At 40.9% G+C, this 20,548-nt stretch overlaps 1 protein-coding gene across 1 annotated transcript; it reads right to left on the reverse strand.

Annotated features, from left to right (window-relative positions):
- Positions 1-6,652: 6,652 nt before the first annotated feature.
- LOC5503859 (ADP-ribosyl cyclase/cyclic ADP-ribose hydrolase) lies at positions 6,653-19,536 on the reverse strand. The gene is made up of 8 exons (XM_048732960.1): positions 19,109-19,536; positions 15,462-15,553; positions 14,968-15,100; positions 14,386-14,480; positions 13,804-13,902; positions 9,114-9,200; positions 8,651-8,731; positions 6,653-6,917 (listed from the first exon to the last, which is right to left on the reverse strand). The coding sequence occupies exons 1-8, from the start codon at positions 19,406-19,408 to the stop codon at positions 6,803-6,805; spliced, it is 1,002 nt and encodes a 333-aa protein (XP_048588917.1). The 5' UTR covers positions 19,409-19,536; the 3' UTR covers positions 6,653-6,802.
- Positions 19,537-20,548: the final 1,012 nt, after the last annotated feature.

Raw genomic sequence — 20,548 nt, forward strand, 5'->3', positions numbered from 1 at the left:
AAAGTTTATTGAGCATAATTTCAACAATAGCAGGGGGAAGAGAGGGGCACTCTCTTCATACAATATTGCAGTTGTTACCTATTATTAAATAAGTTTGTAACATGTCTTTGTTTATTGAGCAAGGTCTATTTCTGAGACAAGCAAACTCAAGTAAGGCTGTCTAAATAACAGGTGAGTGTTAAAAGAAAAACAATTATCTGATTAGAAAACTACTGTAGATTCCTTTGCACCAAAATAAGAACAAACTTCATTTTGTTTGTTATTTATGAGGAACGAGATGAGCTCTACAAAGCCATAAAGAAATATGTATTGCTCATCTAAATTATACAAGTAAATAATAATATTAAAAAAGAACTACTGTAAGTAATTAGAGGGGTTTTCATTAACCCGTGAAACAAAGTGTGATAGTTAAACGGTAATAGTTAGTAAAACACAAAAAAGTACAATAGAATCAGATCACCACAAAGTGTAATACACTAAAGCGTAGTTCACGGGTTAATGAAGGTTTTGACATTTCAACCTTACATCCACATGAAAGTAATGCCTAATATCGAGTGCCCTACAGTAAGTGTTTTGCAGTCAAGTTGTTTTCTGTTAGTAGGTAAAAAAATAAAGACTGCAAAAAAACATCTTTTGTACTAGTTGCTTGAATTGACCCTTGGCTATTTTTAGCTGAATTCCCCTCCCCCTCTAAAAAAGAAAATAATAATAATAATAGAACAAAACTAAAAAGAAAACAAACACAACAGAGACCCCCACCAACAATTTTGATTTTTTTTACTTTCCTTTAAAAGGGGAGTGTCATGGTTAAGAGATTTGCAATAGCTCTAGAGCCCTGACACAATGAACTTCAGTGAAATTCTAATACTGACTTATGAGCTTTTGGTACATGTGGGAGACTTTAAACAAAACAAAAAAAATAACCACAAACTGTCAATTAACATAGTTTTCGATATAATATTGCATATTATTTAATAAGGTATTCACAGCTTTTAAAACGTTCAACTGTTTGTTGACACTTAAAAGCCTACAATAATCACTGACTCCAGACATGCGCAGTACTATGTTGCTGCCCCTTTAAAGTAAAATACAGCTTTACTTAGTCAGCGTAGACAAAATTGCGGATTTTGTCAATATTCTAATATGAATATGTCAATATTCTCCCCCCTTACGTCTTTATTTCTATTTATTTTATGATTTTTACATGATACCAAAACAGCGTCTTTTTTCTTCGCTAATTTGATGTCATGTACACAATAAAAGAGATGCGCCCGTGCGCATGGCGAGTCCCCAAGGGACCCAAGACGCCCAAATAGACCTCTATTTTTTGTCATACACAATCTCGGCGAGCTGTGCGTGGCGTAACCGTATTACAGGCCTGGGATCCTGGTTATTGTCCTCCCCATTAATGCGCGGGTTGGGGTATCCTTGCAAGAGTGTTGTACAGCATATTCGCTCGGAAATATCGGTGCTTGGGGCCTTCGGGTTCTTTACAGCCTTCCGTAAAAGCCTTGTGCTGCCATACCGATTGGGTAATCCGTATGTATGGTTTCCGTTTTGTTCTTCAGACCGGGTTCGATCCCAGGCCAATGGGCCTTTTTTTTTAGTTCGTTTTTTTTTCTTTGTGCTGGACCCCCTTAATCCTGATAGGTTTTGCGCAAAAATAATAATAAAAGTGAGTTTGCAAAATAAGCTTGCTAGATTTATTGATTATATGTATTCAATTTGTTCCTAGGAAGTTAACAAAAAACACAAAGCAAAGAGTTTGAGGAAGTAAACAAGTATGTGAACTTTAATGTTCTATTTGAAGGGGTGCATTTTGTACAGGGAAGCATACATAGAATGCTTAACTGGTGGAGAGGGAAGAGGTAAAAGTTTATTGAGCATAATTTCAACAATAGCAGGGGGAAGAGAGGGGCACTCTCTTCATACAATATTGCAGTTGTTACCTATTATTAAATAAGTTTGTAACATGTCTTTGTTTATTGAGCAAGGTCTATTTCTGAGACAAGCAAACTCAAGTAAGGCTGTCTAAATAACAGGTGAGTGTTAAAAGAAAAACAATTATCTGATTAGAAAACTACTGTAGATTCCTTTGCACCAAAATAAGAACAAACTTCATTTTGTTTGTTATTTATGAGGAACGAGATGAGCTCTACAAAGCCATAAAGAAATATGTATTTCTCATCTAAATTATACAAGTAAATAATAATATTAAAAAAGAACTACTGTAAGTAATTAGAGGGGTTTTCATTAACCCGTGAAACAAAGTGTGATAGTTAAACGGTAATAGTTAGTAAAACACAAAAAAGTACAATAGAATCAGATCACCACAAAGTGTAATACACTAAAGCGTAGTTCACGGGTTAATGAAGGTTTTGACATTTCAACCTTACATCCACATGAAAGTAATGCCTAATATCGAGTGCCCTACAGTAAGTGTTTTGCAGTCAAGTTGTTTTCTGTTAGTAGGTAAAAAAATAAAGACTGCAAAAAAAACATCTTTTGTACTAGTTGCTTGAATTGACCCTTGGCTATTTTTAGCTGAATTCCCCTCCCCCTCTAAAAAAGAAAATAATAATAATAATAGAACAAAACTAAAAAGAAAACAAACACAACAGAGACCCCCACCAACAATTTTGATTTTTTTTACTTTCCTTTAAAAGGGGAGTGTCATGGTTAAGAGATTTGCAATAGCTCTAGAGCCCTGACACAATGAACTTCAGTGAAATTCTAATACTGACTTATGAGCTTTTGGTACATGTGGGAGACTTTAAACAAAACAAAAAAAATAACCACAAACTGTCAATTAACATAGTTTTCGATATAATATTGCATATTATTTAATAAGGTATTCACAGCTTTTAAAACGTTCAACTGTTTGTTGACACTTAAAAGCCTACAATAATCACTGACTCCAGACATGCGCAGTACTATGTTGCTGCCCCTTTAAAGTAAAATACAGCTTTACTTAGTCAGCGTAGACAAAATTGCGGATTTTGTCAATATTCTAATATGAATATGTCAATATTCTCCCCCCTTACGTCTTTATTTCTATTTATTTTATGATTTTTACATGATACCAAAACAGCGTCTTTTTTCTTCGCTAATTTGATGTCATGTACACAATAAAAGAGATGCGCCCGTGCGCATGGCGAGTCCCCAAGGGACCCAAGACGCCCAAATAGACCTCTATTTTTTGTCATCCACAATCTCGGCGAGCTGTGCGTGGCGTAACCGTATTACAGGCCTGGGATCCTGGTTATTGTCCTCCCAATTAATGCGCGGGTTGGGGTAACCTTGCAAGAGTGTTGTACAGCATATTCGCTCGGAAATATCGGTGCTTGGGGCCTTCGGGTTCTTTACAGCCTTCCGTAAAAGCCTTGTGCTGCCATACCGATTGGGTAATCCGTATGTATGGTTTCCGTTTTGTTCTTCAGACCGGGTTCGATCCCAGGCCAATGGGCTTTTTTTTTTTAGTTCGTTTTTTTTTCTTTGTGCTGGACCCCCTTAATCCTGATAGGTTTTGCGCAAAAATAAAAAAAAAAGTGAGTTTGCAAAATAAGCTTGCTAGATTTATTGATTATATGTATTCAATTTGTTCCTAGGAAGTTAACAAAAAACACAAAGCAAAGAGTTTGAGGAAGTAAACAAGTATGTGAACTTTAATGTTCTATTTGAAGGGGCGCATTTTGTACAGGGAAGCATACATAGAATGCTTAACTGGTGGAGAGCGAAGAGGTAAAAGTTTATTGAGCATAATTTCAACAATAGCAGGGGGAAGGGAGGGGCACTCTCTTCATACAATATTGCAGTTGTTACCTATTATTAAATAAGTTTGTAAGATATATTTGTTTATTAAGCAAGGTCTATTTCTGAGACGAGGCTAGGTCTATCTACCTGGGGACGAGGCTAGGTCTATCTACATGGGGACGACGATAGGTCTATCTACATTGGGACGAGGCTAGGTTTATCTACCTGGGGACGAGGCTATGTCTATCTACATGGGGACTACGATAGGTCTATCTACATTGGGACGAGGCTAGGTTTATCTACCTGGGGACGAGGCTAGGTCTATCTTCCTGGGGACGAGGCTAGGTCTATCAACTTGGGAACGAGGCTAGGTCTATCCACCTTGGGAACGAGACTAGGTCTGTCTACCTGGGGACGAGGCTAGGTCTATCTACATGGGGACGACGATAGGTCTATCTACATTGGAACGAGGCTAGGGTTTATCTACCTGGGGACGAGGCTAGGTCTATCTTCCTGGGGACGAGGCTAGGTCTATCAACTTGGGAACGAGGCTAGCTCTATCCACCTTGGGAACGAGGCTAGGTCTGTCTACCTGGGGACGAGGCTAGGTTTATCTACTTGGAAACGAGGCTAGGTCTGTCTACCTGGGGACGAGGCTAGGTTTGTCTACCTGGGGACAAATCTAGGTCTATCTACCTGGGGACGAGGCTAGGTCTGTTGTAAAATGTCTAAAACTGAGTCTGAGCGCTATCTCACTGTACTTATGATGCCTTGTATTGGTACAATAGGCGTTAAATGGCGCCGTTTTTAATGAAAATCAAAGAGAAATTCAATTTTTCAATAAACCAAATTTCTTGACTGTCCACAAAAACAGGGAAGCCTCTATACGTGCTTGCCGTGGATTATTCGGCCCTTTGAGTGAAGCTATGTTTTATGACACGGGTGATTATGTTGGCTGTTTCGGAAGGGAGAGACACTACCGTTCTGTTCCCTCTCCGTTCCTTTAGTACATCTGTTCATAAGATCCGAAAATAAATTATTTTATTTCGTTCACACTGATCTGTCATCGCAGGAATACAATCCATCCATCGCCATGCATTCTCTGGGTCAACCAAGCGCTCAGTCAAGAAGCGAAGATGTTGGAGGAGAAAACCACCAGACACTTGGTCAAAATGTTGACCAACCAGAGGACAGATACACAGAGATATACAGGACACTATCCCATACAAGGAACGGCTAAGTAAATTGAACCTGCTACCACTATCCTACTGGCATGAGATGAAGGACATCTTTTATTACAAATGCCGTGAAGACTTTTACAATTTCAACATAGAATCGTTTGTCAAATCTAAGTCAACTAGACTAACCCACCACAGTTCTGCACTCGATCTCTCTGTTCCTAAATGTCGCACTAAACTTTTTCAATCAAGCTACTTCAATCGTATCCCTAAACTGTGGAATAATCTATCTACGTCTACTCGCTCTGCTAGCTCACTTAACCAGTTTAAATCCTGTTTAACCCGCCACTACTTATCTGCGTTTACTAACAGCTACGACACAGATAACACTAACACCTGGAAATCCATTTGCCCCAAGTGCCCCTCTTCCCGCAACCTTACTGTCTCTTCTGCTTCGTAACTGCTGCTACTAATGTCAATTTTATCACAATTTTATATTATTATTGTTACAAACCATATATTGTACATAGTTGTTAATATTTTACCTATCAATATCCTTATTTTATATAATTGCTCACATCATAGTTTAGTTAAATAGTTTTAGATTTAGATTCGATTAGTTATTAATTATAGATATATCTTAGTCGAAAGGGTGCACTTTATGTGGAGCCAAGCTCTGCTGTGTACGATTTAATCTTTTTTTTTAACGGTGAAAGTTTGTAAATAAATAAATAATAAAAGAGAAGGGAGTGGCTCTGGACCACGTGACTACAAGGAGGCATTGCATGAAAACGTGGCGGAGTACCAAGACCTAGATGCCGCAAGGTTTGGTTCGCACTACGCGCATCTCACTACAAGAAATACGGCCTGATCTGGGAGCAAGTCTTGGTTCGCACTACGCGCATATTGCTACAAGTAATACGGCCTGATCTGAGAGTAAGTCTTGGTTCGCACTACGCGCATCTCACTACAAGTGATACGGCCTGATCTGGGAGCAAGCCTTGGTTCGCACTACGCGCATCTTGCTACCGGTAATACGGCTTGATCAGACAGCAACTCTCTACATATGCCATCTAATTGAATTGATAATGGAAGTTTATGATCAATGGTCCCCTAAAAAATAAATTTTCAATAACTGTTATAATGGAGATTATTGAGGTAATGTTGATGATCTATAAGATGATGAGCTATGTTTTTTTTGTAACTTTTACTACGAATATAAAATGAGCAAACTTAGAAAAGGTAGGGCAGTCATCGTAGGCAGCTTGAGATTTTAGCCCAAGCACAACTACAGGCCCGTACCCTGAATTTTTCTTGGGGGGTGCGAAATCCGAAAAAGTGGACCTAATTTTTCTGAGGGGGGGGGGGGGGGAGTGAGTTCTCTGATAAAAATCTTACCACCCCCGAAAAAACAAAAAGGGATTTCTTTATGCCTTTGCAGTATCTCCACGGGACGTTTTGTCGGATTTGGCTACATACCTGAGTGATCTAGCTTATGCTTTATAGTTTTCTACAAATCGCACGTCTATTGAGAACCAAAAGTGGACCTTCGGCCTTTGTGTGTGTGTGTGGGGGGGGATGCGTTCGCACCCCCTACACCCCTCCCCTCCCTGGGTACGGGCCTGAACAACCTGGTGAACTGTGGTACACAAAGCGCATAAAAGGCACATACGCCTATTTCAATAGACGTTGTCAGTACGGATGGGGGGAGGGGAGGGGGGTGAAAAAGTGGCCATTTACATTAGCTTTCTCCCTCCCCTTACAAACGATAAACGATGCCTTCGAAACTGCTGCTTGACATTGTTCCCCACCCCTCCCCCGGTGGGGGTTTCCATATTGCAAGGGATCTGACTATCTAGCTCCCCTCCAGTCTATGCAACAGGCCTGCTTTGACGATGACGCACGCATAACATCAAAAGAAGGACGGTTGCCAATAGCAACAGTGACGTCAGAATAATGAAGATGATACCCACGTATTTCCAAACACTGAAAAAACAGAAAGTACTTTAATCAGTATCACTCTTATATAGCATACTGTCTCTACCTAAGTTAGCGAAACTATATTACTACTCTTATATAGCATACTGTCTCTACGTAAGTTAGCGAAACTAAATTATCACTCTTATATAGCAATGTGGACTTTAAAAGCACACTAGCATACACACATTGGCACCAGCCGGGCCAAGACGGGACGCTAGCACAGTCTATTACCCATGCAGTTCGGCAACCATGGACAGCTGTTTCGTCCTTATTAGGACTCGTCAGCGTGGCATAGCCGGTTTGCCTCAGTTAAACTTCATCGGCAAAAAAACTGCAGGGCGACTTCGACTCGAACGAAGTGCTTTAAACCACAGCTTAGATCCATGTGGGATCTAGAGCTGCGACCGGACTAGCGTGATGCCAATTGTGCGGATCACGCATGCGACCTTTGCTAGTCTAAAACTCCGTCGGATAGCCAAACTATCCTTGCGAGTATTTATACATAAATGTGGACTTTAAAAGCACACTAGAATACACACATTGGCACCAGTCGGGCCAAGACAGGACGCTAGCACAGTCTATTACCCGTGCAGTTCGGCAACCATGGACAGCTGTTTCGTCCTTATTAGGACTCGTCAGCATGGCATAGCCGGTTTGCCTCAGTTAAACTTCATCGGCAAAAAAACTGCAGGGCGACTTCGACTCGAACGAAGTGCTTTAAACCACACCTTAAGTTAGCGAAACTATATTATCACTCTTATATATCATACTGCCTCTATGTAAGTTAGCGAAAGTATATTATCACTCTTATTAGCATACTGTCTCTACGTAATTAGCAAAACTATATTTACGTAACTTAGCGAAACTGTATTATCACTCTTATATAGCATACCGTCTCTATGTAATTTAGCGAAACTATATTATCAGTCTTATATAGCATACTGTTTCTATGTAAGTTAGTGAAACTATAACTTAGTTAGCGAAACTATAACTTAGCTTATATTGCTTATTATGTAGCGAAAAAGCATTCGGAATAAATCGTTATTGTCTGAGTACAGTCTCGTTATCACCCTCGTTCCCATCCTAGCACATTGATCGCAAGCACGAGTATAATGGACTGTAACAACGTTTGAACAAGGTTGGCAATCCAGCGCTTCAGAGAAATCTTAAAAATATTCCGTTATATCCTCCCTCCTGCGTGCGGGGTACAATGCCCTGTGACGTATATACCCCCCATGTACCACACCCTGTGACGTACATACCCCCCATGTACCACACCCTGTGACGAACATACCCTCATGTACCACACCCTTTGACGTACATACCCCCCATGTACAACACCCTGTGACGTACATACCCCCCTACACCACACCCTGTGACGTACATACTCCCCATGTACCACACCCTGTGACGTACATACCCCCCTTGTACCACGCCCTGTGACGTATATACCCCCATGTACCACACCCTGTGACGTACATACCCCCATGTACCACGCCCTGTGACGTATATACCCCCATGTACCACACCCTGTGACGTACATACCCTTCATGTACCACACACCCTGTGACTTACATACCCCCCATGTACCACACCCTGTGACATACATACCCCCCATCTTCCACACCCTGTGACGTACATACCCCCCATGTACCACACCCAGTGACGTACATACCCCCCATGTACCACACCCTGTGACGTACATACCCCCCATGTACCACACCCTGTGACGTACATACCCCCCTTGTTGCTCCTTTTTGGTTGCAAACAAGCATTCAGGTGCCGTCGGATGATCGACGCATAATAAATGTTTCACTTCACTGCGAAGAAATAGAACACGGTAAAACACATGGTACACGAAAGTATCTCAAGACCAACCGAGTGTTACACGGAAGTGTCACGAATACACTCGATGTCTACACGAGATTGTTTATCTCTTAGGTATGAATCAACGAAAAGGTATGTTAAACGCCTCTGTAAACAGAGAGGTTGCGCTGACGTTTCGAGCGTTAGCCCTTCGTCGGAGCAAAAAAAAGGGAATACTGTTTATCTCTTGGTCAAGTTTACGAGTTGAACCGAGTGTCACCCGAATGTTACACGGAAGTGTCACGAATACACTCGAGTTCCACACGAGATTGTTCATCTCTTAGTCAAGCTTACAAGTTGAACCGAGGGTCACCCGAGTGTTACATCATGGCATACCTCGGATCATCGGAACAGCTAACATTAAGCCCATGCCTCGTCGCATCTTCCACCAACGTCTTGACAGAACCGTTTCCACAGCTTTCTCTGTGAGGAAAAGGATTTAGGGTTAGGGTTAGGGCAGTGAATCATACAAATATTATCGCGTAGGCTACCCGGTAGAGTTGAACTTACATGTGATTGATAGGTCACCCGGTAGAGTTGTACTTACATGTGATTGATAGGTCACCCGGTAGAGTTGTACTTACATGTGATTGATAGGTCACCCGGTAGAGTTGTACTTACATGTGATTGATAGGTCACCCGGTAGAGTTGAACTTACATGTGATTGATAGGTCACCCGGTAGAGTTTTACTTACATGTGATTAATAGGTTACCCGGTAGAGTTGTACTTACATGTGATTGATAGGTCACCCAGTAGAGTTGTACTTACATGTGATTGATAGGTCACCCGGTAGAGTTGTACTTACATGTGATTGATAGGTCCCCCGGTAGAGTTGAACTTACATGTGATTGACAGGTCCCCCGGTAGAGTTGAACTTACATGTGATTGGTAGGCTACCCGGTAGAGTTGAACTTACATGTGATTGATAGGTTACCCGGTAGAGTTGTACTTACATGTGATTGATAGGTTACCCGGTAGAGTTGTACTTACATGTGATTGATAGGTTACCCGGTAGAGTTGTACTTACATGTGATTGATAGGTCCCCCGGTAGAGTTGAACTTACATGTGATTGATAGGTCACCCGGTAGAGTTGTACTTACATGTGATTGATAGGTCCCCCGGTAGAGTTGAACTTACATGTGATTGATAGGCTACCCGGTAGAGTTGTACTTACATGTGATTGATAGGTCACCCGGTAGAGTTGTACTTACATGTGATTGATAGGTCACCCGGTAGAGTTGTACTTACATGTGATTGATAAGTTACCCGGTAGAGTTGTACTTACATGTGATTGATAGGTTGCCCGGTAGAGTTGTACTTACATGTGATTGATAGGTCACCCGGTAGAGTTGTACTTACATGTGATTGATAGGTCACCCGGTAGAGTTGTACTTACATGTGATTGATAAGTTACCCGGTAGAGTTGTACTTACATGTGATTGATAGGTTACCCGGTAGAGTTGTACTTACATGTGATTGATAGGTCACCCGGTAGAGTTGTACTTACATGTGATTGATAGGTCACCCGGTAGAGTTGTACTTACATGTGATTGATAGGTTACCCGGTAGAGTTGTACTTACATGTGATTGATAGGTTGCCCGGTAGAGTTGTACTTACATGTGATTGATAGGTCACCCGGTAGAGTTGTACTTACATGTGATTGATAGGTCACCCGGTAGAGTTGTACTTACATGTGATTGATAGGTCACCTGGTAGAGTTGTACTTACATGTGATTGATAGGTCACCCGGTAGAGTTGTACTTACATGTGATTGATAGGTTGCCTGGTAGAGTTGTACTTACATGTGATTGATAGGTCACCTGGTAGAGTTGTACTTACATGTGATTGATAGGTCACCCGGTAGAGTTGTACTTACATGTGATTGATAGGTTACCCGGTAGAGTTGTACTTACATGTGATTGATAGGTTGCCCGGTAGAGTTGTACTTACATGTGATTGATAGGTCACCCAGTAGAGTTGTACTTACATGTGATTGATAAGTTACCCGGTAGAGTTGTACTTACATGTGATTGATAGGTCACCCGGTAGAGTTGTACTTACATGTGATTGATAGGTTACCCGGTAGAGTTGTACTTACATGTGATTGATAGGTCACCCAGTAGAGTTGTACTTACATGTGATTGATAGGTTACCTGGTAGAGTTGTACTTACGTGTGATTGATAGGTCACCCGGTAGAGTTGTACTTACATGTGATTGATAGGTTACCTAGTAGAGTTGTACTTACGTGTGATTGATAGGTCACCCGGTAGAGTTGTACTTACATGTGATTGATAGGTCACCCGGTAGAGTTGTACTTACATGTGATTGATAGGTTAACCGGTAGAGTTGTACTTACATGTGATTGATAGGTCACCCGGTAGAGTTGTACTTACATGTGATTGATAGGTCACCAGGTAGAGTTGTACTTACATGTGATTGATAGGTCACCCGGTAGAGTTGTACTTACATGTGATTGATAGGTCACCCGGTAGAGTTGAACTTACATGTGATTGATAGGTCCCCCGGTAGAGTTGTACTTACATGTGATTGATAGGTCACCCGGTAGAGTTGAACTAACATGTGATTGATAGGTCACCCGGTAGAGTTGTACTTACATGTGATTGATAAGTTACCCGGTAGAGTTGTACTTACATGTGATTGATAGGTTAACCAGTAGAGTTGTACTTACATGTGATTGATAGGTTACCTGGTAGAGTTGTACTTACATGTGATTGATAGGTCACCCGTAGAGTTGTACTTACATGTGATTGATAGGTTACCTGGTAGAGTTGTACTTACATGTGATTGATAGGTTACCTGGTAGAGTTGAACTTACATGTGATTGATAGGTCACCCTGTAGAGTTGAACTTACATGTGATTGATAGGTTACCTGGTAGAGTTGAACTTACATGTGATTGATAGGTCACCCGGTAGAGTTGTACTTACATGTGATTGATAGGTCACCCGGTAGAGTTGTACTTACATGTGATTGATAGGTTACCTGGTAGAGTTGTACTTACATGTGATTGATAGGTCACCCGGTAGAGTTGTACTTACATGTGATTGATAGGTCACCCGGTAGAGTTGTACTTACATGTGATTGATAGGTTACCTGGTAGAGTTGTACTTACATGTGATTGATAGGTCACCCGGTAGAGTTGTACTTACATGTGATTGATAGGTTACCCAGTAGAGTTGTACTTACATGTGATTGATAGGTTAACCGGTAGAGTTGTACTTACATGTGATTGATAGGTTACCCGGTAGAGTTGTACTTACATGTGATTGATAGGTCACCCGGTAGAGTTGTACTTACATGTGATTGATAGGTCACCCGGTAGAGTTGTACTTACATGTGATTGATAGGTCACCCGGTAGAGTTGTACTTACATGTGATTGATAGGTTACCTGGTAGAGTTGTACTTACATGTGATTGATAGGTTACCTGGTAGAGTTGAACTTACATGTGATTGATAGGTCACCTGGTAGAGTTGAACTTACATGTGATTGATAGGTTACCTGGTAGAGTTGAACTTACATGTGATTGATAGGTAACCCGGTAGAGTTGTACTTACATGTGATTGATAGGTTACCCGGTAGAGTTGTACTTAGATGTGATTGATAGGTCACCTGGTAGAGTTGTACTTACATGTGATTGATAGGTCACCCGGTAGAGTTGTACTTACATGTGATTGATAGGTCACCCGGTAGAGTTGTACTTACATGTGATTGATAGGTCACCCGGTAGAGTTGAACTTACATGTGATTGATAGGTCACCCGGTAGAGTTGTACTTACATGTGATTGATAAGTTACCCGGTAGAGTTGTACTTACATGTGATTGATAGGTTAACCAGTAGAGTTGTACTTACATGTGATTGATAGGTTACCCGGTAGAGTTGTACTTAAATGTGATTGATAGGTCACCCGGTAGAGTTGTACTTACATGTGATTGATAGGTCACCCGGTAGAGTTGTACTTACATGTGATTGATAGGTCACCCAGTAGAGTTGTACTTACATGTGATTGATAGGTCACCCGGTAGAGTTGAACTTACATGTGATTGATAGGTCCCCCGGTAGAGTTGTACTTACATGTGATTGATAGGTCACCCGGTAGAGTTGTACTTACAATATGTGATTGATAGGTCACCCGGTAGAGTTGAACTTACATGTGATTGATAGGTCACCCGGTAGAGTTGTACTTACATGTGATTGATAAGTTACCCGGTAGAGTTGTACTTACATGTGATTGATAGGTTAACCAGTAGAGTTGTACTTACATGTGATGGATAGGTTACCCGGTAGAGTTGTACTTACATGTGATTGATAGGTCACCCGGTAGAGTTGTACTTACATGTGATTGATAGGTCACCTGGTAGAGTTGTACTTACATGTGATTGATAGGTCACCCGGTAGAGTTGTACTTACATGTGATTGATAGGTCACCCGGTAGAGTTGAACTTACATGTGATTGATAGGTCCCCCGGTAGAGTTGAACTTACATGTGATTGATAGGTCACCCGGTAGAGTTGCACTTACATGTGATTGGTAGGTCACCCGGTAGAGTTGAACTTACATGTGATTGGTAGGTTACCCGGTAAAGTTGTACTTACATGTGATTGATACGTTACCCAGTAGAGTTGTACTTACATGTGATTGGTAGGTTACCCGGTAAAGTTGTACTTACATGTGATTGATACGTTACCCAGTAGAGATGTACTTACATGTGATTAATACGTTACCCAGTAGAGATGTACTTACATGTGATTGGTAGGTTACCCGGTAAAGTTGTACTTACATGTGATTGATACGTTACCCAGTAGAGATGTACTTACATGTGATTAATACGTTACCCAGTAGAGATGTACTTACATGTGATTTATAGGTCACCCGGTAAAGTTGTACTTACATGTGATTGATACGTTACCCAGTAGAGATGTACTTACATGTGATTAATACGTTACCCAGTAGAGATGTACTTACATGTGATTTATAGGTCACCCGGTAGAGTTGAACTTACATGTGATTGACAGAGGTACCGATGGTGTGCATAACAATTATTCGCAGCTCTGTTACAAAATGGCTCTGGAGATTAGGAAGCTCATATTTTCCGAAGAAGCTGAAACGTAAAGGCTGTTTATATTTTTCATAGCAAGATTATTTCATAAGCAAAGAACCAGTTTTTTTTTGTGTGCATCCATACGCATGAGAGCAAGCTGCGAATCCCACTATTGACGTAATGCGTGGTTCCAGAAACGATTTATACCTCTGGAGGAATATAACATTCTTAATAACAACTGGACATAAATGTTGTCAGAAATTGCTTCGACCACACCTGATGTGCTATTTTTAGGGGTAAGATTTGATGTTGACAACACCCAAAGTGCTATCCATGAGGGTTGAAATATGTTTTTATATGGGATCCCCCCCCCCTCCCGGAGCTAATTAGTTTTTCCAAGATGGCGGATCCCCGACAACCCAGGGACACGACTCGTACCCGGTCTCCCAAGGTCTGCACGCAGCAATCCGCGGCCACACAGTTGATTTTTCACAGACGTGTCTCCACCCTCACCCTCAAAAGTCAAATGGTGCCCCCCTTTACCTGTTTTTGCGATAGGCGGGTACCCATGATCCATTAGTGTCCACGCGCGACCCGTTAACCATGACACGCGCGACACCACGCGTGCGCTCTGCAAACTGATAAACATACAAATCGTCTGCTGAAAAAAACAATAACTGACATACAAACAGCCGCCAATGAAACAAACAAACAAACGGTTAGAGAGAAATGCAGCTGACAGTCTGTGTGAAATGAAATTACAGTTATTTCCCAGTAGGGGTAGGGATGTAAGATCTTGGTAAGGGGAGGGTTTTCGTGACGAGAAAAAAAATCTTCCCCTAAACAATACCTACTAAGTGCAAGGTGCCGTATGATAAACGTTACCAGAAAAAAAAAATAACATAAAACACCCAAGTATTTGTCATGTCGAACCAGAATGCTGGTTAAAAAGGGAAGGAGAATTATGGGACCATACTTTATCACCCCCCTATGCAGTTGTCCTTGATTCAGGACCCAGTCCCTGTAATTTTCTTTAGTTTTCTTTCCCCCAATGTCCCTACGGAACTTGCGCGATGCCAGACTCCGGAATACCCCCTCCCCCAGGGGTCTTGTGTCGCTACGCACCTTGCGCGATGCCAGACCCCAAAATGCGGCGAAGTAATCGCAGTTCGTCGGGCACGACACATAATCGATCCCGTCTGAAGCGTTACGCGGAAGTGTTACGTTACCACACCACGTTAACCCGTTCACCAGCCAACTGCAAATGGATATAAGACGGAGGTAGATTACTATACCCGAGTAAAGGCGCAATAATGACGCGATAACGCATGAGTGCTTACACCAAGCATTGTGTTACGTCAGGCGTTGTGTTCAACCAGGCAATGTGTTAAACCATAAGCGTTGTTTGTTATACAGGCTATGTTTTATGCAGGAGTTGCGTTTTGTAGGCGTGGCGTTACCCCAAGCATTGCGTTACGTAGGCGTTGCGTTACACCAAGCGTTGCGTTTCGTAGTCGTTGCGTTACGTTATACCAAGCGTTGCGTTATGCAGACGTTGCGTTATGCCAGGTGCGTTGCGTTACACCAAGCGTTGCGTTATGCCTGGTGCGTTACGTTACCCGGCCATGGTATCTTCGAGTGTTGTGTATAGTAGGTCGATGTAGCTTGCGTAAGAATGGACAAGTTTCATCGTCCCCGACCAGAACAGTGACTGAAATAACAGATATAAAACAGATGGTTAGTTGAAAATCTAAACAAGAAAAAAATAAATAAATAAAATTAAAATTCAAAAAATGATAATGTAACGAAATTAATTTATATTTTGCTGTAGGTAGTCTTATATCAGATACGGAGGTCGGTTGCTTCTCCTTTGAACTAAAGATTTTGAGCAGACTTGCCACCAACATATTGCCTGCAATTATGAATTGGTGCAATGAAATGAAACACAATAGTCCAATCAATCTACGGTTTAAGATCGGACTAATTGCACCACAAGGTTTTTCAACGTTTTTGTATTAATTTAGTCTCCCTTTACAACATACTAAAAGTCTAAAAAAAATCACGCAAACACCCCGAAAAACCGCATCGAATTTCCCTATACAAGGCTTGTATGAAAAACCACAGGAATCCACCACTATAAATGATAAGAAATATATATTTCTATAAGATCTGGATAAAAATCAACGTTATCTGATATAGCTCATCTATTTTGGGCAAAACCCACAGGTTACTATCTTTACGGGTGTTTAGAAGGAGAATTAAGCACATCATGTAATCATTATCAATTTGTTTAATTTAATGGCGTTGATCTCAAGTTTATTGTAATCTTTAAGCAATCCTGCTTTCAGTTATAATTATTAAGCGTGATTTTAAATGCAGGACTGTACAGGACCCGAAATGATCCCAGGACCCGAAACGATCCCAGGACCCGAAATGATCCCCAAAAGTACCCCAACTGATCCTCGGACCCGAAACGATACCGAGGAGTCCCCGAAATCAACCCCAAGGAATTGCGGTAATGGAAAAAGGGAAAGCAGAAGAAATACTTGCAATTCTTGAAGCATAATTAAGGGTTAACAGCGACTCTATTTCTAAACAACGTGACTTAAAAATATTAAATTTCAACACAATACTTCTATTTATTACATTGCCCGGCGTTAAACCGGGCACACAACTTTTAATTGCTACTGAAAGAAATACAGATGTATAAACATAGTACAGCTTTGCTCAGATCATTCAAACTTTTGACCTTCCATCACACTCTAAACATTTTGCGGTTCCGACACATGACTCTGACACTATAAATCTCATTTCTGGTGAACATCACCCCTAAAAATTAATATTCATTCGACAACCTAAACATGTATTTCACCACGAAATCCTTGTTCACACGAGCGAATATTTACCGACACATTTTAGGCAGCCGGTTTGGCCGAGAAGATGGAATGACAAAAGCACACTGAGTAATACACTCGAACAACCCTTCTACTACCGATGCAAAATATTAAGAGGATGTGGCTTTTGTTGAAAGCAATATTATGTGAGTTTTGAACTTCCTCATGTAGTCGTGCGTACACCCCGGCATGATCTCATGATATGATAGGTCTTTCATTCACCGAAGACAAACATGCCAAAAAAAAACAAACTTTAAAACATTTCGCTTCCTATAAAAAGCAGCATCATGTCCTATCTGTAAAGACTTTCTTTTATGGCTTGTTATGTAAAAATGATTTATCCACGCCGGGTTCTTCAAATTACTATCACAAAGAATTGTTAGTTGACCCCAATTTCTGACTCAACCACTGTATTCCCCCGCAGTCGTATATTAAAATCTTAATACTATAGTTTTAGTTAATGTAAATTCCCTTTTAATAACACAAACAAAGCTAAATGTTTCATATGTTTTTAAAACTGAAAGCCAATCCTTACACATTCCTTTAGTTGTCCATTACTGTAATTCCTTGGGGTTCATTTCGGGGACTCTTGGGGATCGTTTCGGGTCCCGGGATCAGTTGGGGAACTTTTGGGGATCGTTTCGGGTCCTGGGATCATTTCGGGTCCTGTACAGGACCACAGCTGTCGTTTCAGCGCTCAAATCTAGCCACCCCTAGAAGACCTTGAACAACATATATCTCCTTTGAGCTCTGAAACTTTCCTCCAGCATTGTTAGACTTAATGATGAGTGTGGCAGAATTTTCTTTAAATGTTGAGCAAGTACCCGAGGGAAAGCGGTTGTGGCACAATGGAAACGGAAGCTGATGACGAATCGAATATATGATTGCTTATGTGGAAAGCTGCGGTAATTCCGCACGGAAGCCCATGACATCTTCCTGAGCCGAAATCCAAATCTACACGAAGATGTGGGGAATGACGGCCATAAATGAGCTGCTAGGGAAAAGTTTTAATGTTATTTCTATTTCTTATTTTATTTTTTTTGCTTTTATCCATGCGCTTCTTGGTTGTGATACCACCTTCCATGAATACGGGTAGGAAAGGGGGTATCGTTCAAGAAGGTCTCCTTACCCTACATCCGTGCACGTAGGCAGCTGTTAACAGGACAGAGCTAGGAAAGTAACAAAATCTTTCCCTAACTTCAGCATCAGCCATGTTCCACAGTTCCAAGTTCCAGTATTCCATCAAGTCAACCAATGGAAAGGCGATAGAAAGGCGGTCTGAAGTCTGAGCCTAGATGTTGGTCAACGACAGGGTGAACCCTTAACAGATCTTGAGATACCTCCAGGACTGCAGCACGTTTAGTGCTCCTGCCGCATGAACAATCTAGTGTGTTCGCCCTACGGCCAATGCAAAGGGTCATCGTGTACTAATTCCATCTCAACAAGGTCTTAATTTTAAAAAAAATTAAAAAGACTTTCGACATTAAGAAATCTATTTTCACAGAAAAATAAGAATGGTTATATAATATATAATCATTATATACATTATATACCATAATATAATAATATACTATAATTTAATATATAATCATCTTTAATGTGTCCATATACTTTCTTGATTAATACTGAATCAATGACATTATTATTGAGAGGCACTAAGCCCTATTTGTATGAGAACCTGTATTACATCACGTATAGTCATTTAAAAAACGAAATGTCATTTTACCCAAAATAACTGAATCATTAAAAAAAAACTTTAATTTTTTATCCTAATTGTGTAGAAATATATATCTCTAATAATCTCTAGTGTAAAAAAATCCTTTTTTCTAAAGTATGTATTTTTTCGTTATTTCCATGATTTGGGATCCCTGTGGTTTTTCATACAAGCCTTGTATGGGGAAATTCGATCCCGTTTTTCGGGGTGTTTGCGTGCTCCGATTTTTTTAGACTTTTAGTATGTTATAGAGGGATACTTTCTGTGCAAAAAACCGTTAAAAAAACTTGTGTTGCAATTAGTCCGATGTTGACCCCTTTTTTGAAGTAGATTGACTGGACTAAACCACCAAAAGTAGAACAATTCATTATGCATATACAGATTTTGGGATCCCTGTGATTTATTAAAGGCGCGGGACGTTGGTTCTAGTGCAAATCGAAACCGGAAGCCCGCGAGAATCAAGCTACACAAATATTCCATAAATATGTATCATGTCTATGATCATGCCGGATGCCATAAAATCTTTTTTAACTTTTAGGGATGTCCAAAACTTCTCGGGATCCTAAGAATCAATCAGAGTCCAACTTAAACATAATATATTTACGAGTGATTTATAGTTTATGTCCAACCGGATTGTATTTGGATTGTATTTCTCTACCTTGTCTAAAAGATGTCCCTCGACGACAGCCGCGAAGTAAGGCTCGTAGTCTTGAAACGTCAGCGAACACGGATCCTTGAATGCGAAAGCATCATAAAGCGCCAGCCACACGGAGCTGCAGTTAACAGACGAGCGATAAACGTCATCGAGCATAAACTCTTTATAGTAATAACATCGACCGAGAACGATGTCCTTGAAGTTTCTTGTGGTGCCAGTGTTTCTGGTTCCGCTTGAGGAGATACTATACAGGTGGACTGCCACCAGAACTAGAAGTACAGCAGAACTTAGTAGGAAACGCATCTCTGCTCTTCCGATAAGCAATGAGGAATTGGTTTTGTTGTTTTTGGTATCAAGAGACACCCAGCTGATTTGCTACGAGGTGTCATGTTCTGTCACGCAAGTATCCGTGTAGTTCTGTGCGTAGCGGGCGGCGCGGAGGGGGAGGAGCCTGTGACACGTGACACCCGCAGAAGAGTCTATAGATGTTAATCAAGCGGAATCTATTTCATGAGGGGCAAACCGAAAGTAATTATCCATTTCTTCTATAGTAATTGTCCATTTACATAAGAGCGCTTTGTACAAGTTTCTCGTGTTACAGAGGTTAGAAGTTTGTTAAAAAAACCACAGTTCACGAAATATATGAGCATTTAACAAGAAACAAAATATTTACATCCAATACTCTGTAAAGCAGCATAGAATAAGATTTTTTGAAAAATGTATTGGGTAAGCCACTATTATAATTTTTGTTTTGCGTCTCGCAAAAAGCTTAAATGTTTACTTGCCATTCTGACGCAAAGCAAACAAGTGAACATACGATGATAAATTAAAAGGAAAAGAGAAATAGTGTTATCTTACGACCCGTAAGTGTGTTTTGGCCGTATAGCGACAAAAAAGTGCCCACAAATTCAACCTGATTTTCCTGAAATCACGACTTCTATTCACAATTACAATACTAGGTCTACAAAAAATCTTCCTTTTCACAATTCAGTCCTCTACTACAAAATTCGTGCAAACGCTAAACAACTCAGTCCTCTACTAAAAAAAAATCGTACAAACGCTGAACAATTCAGTCCTCTACTACATAATTCGTACAAACGTTAATAAATTCATACCCTGGGTGCCAGAGGCGAACGCTTCGCTTAATTAGTTGGCGCCGCGAAGCTCGGGCCTCTGTACCCAGGGTAATTCATTCAGCCCTCTACCCTATAATCTGAAATTCTCTTCCTCCCTCGTTGGCTTTTTTTTATTTCAAGAATGTTTTTACTAAAAAAAGATTACCAGCGCATGACACTTTTCTCTTATGCCGCCATGCGCCCCCGCACAATACTGAGACACTCAAAGCCTCTCTACCGAGTCACGGAAAGCCTCTCTACCGAGTCACGCAAAGCCTCTATACCGAGTCACGCAAAGCCTCTCTACCGAGTCACGCAAAGCCTCTGA

Source organism: Nematostella vectensis, chromosome 9, assembly GCF_932526225.1.
Source record: "Nematostella vectensis chromosome 9, jaNemVect1.1, whole genome shotgun sequence".
In the NCBI taxonomy this organism is placed as follows: domain Eukaryota; kingdom Metazoa; phylum Cnidaria; class Anthozoa; order Actiniaria; family Edwardsiidae; genus Nematostella; species Nematostella vectensis.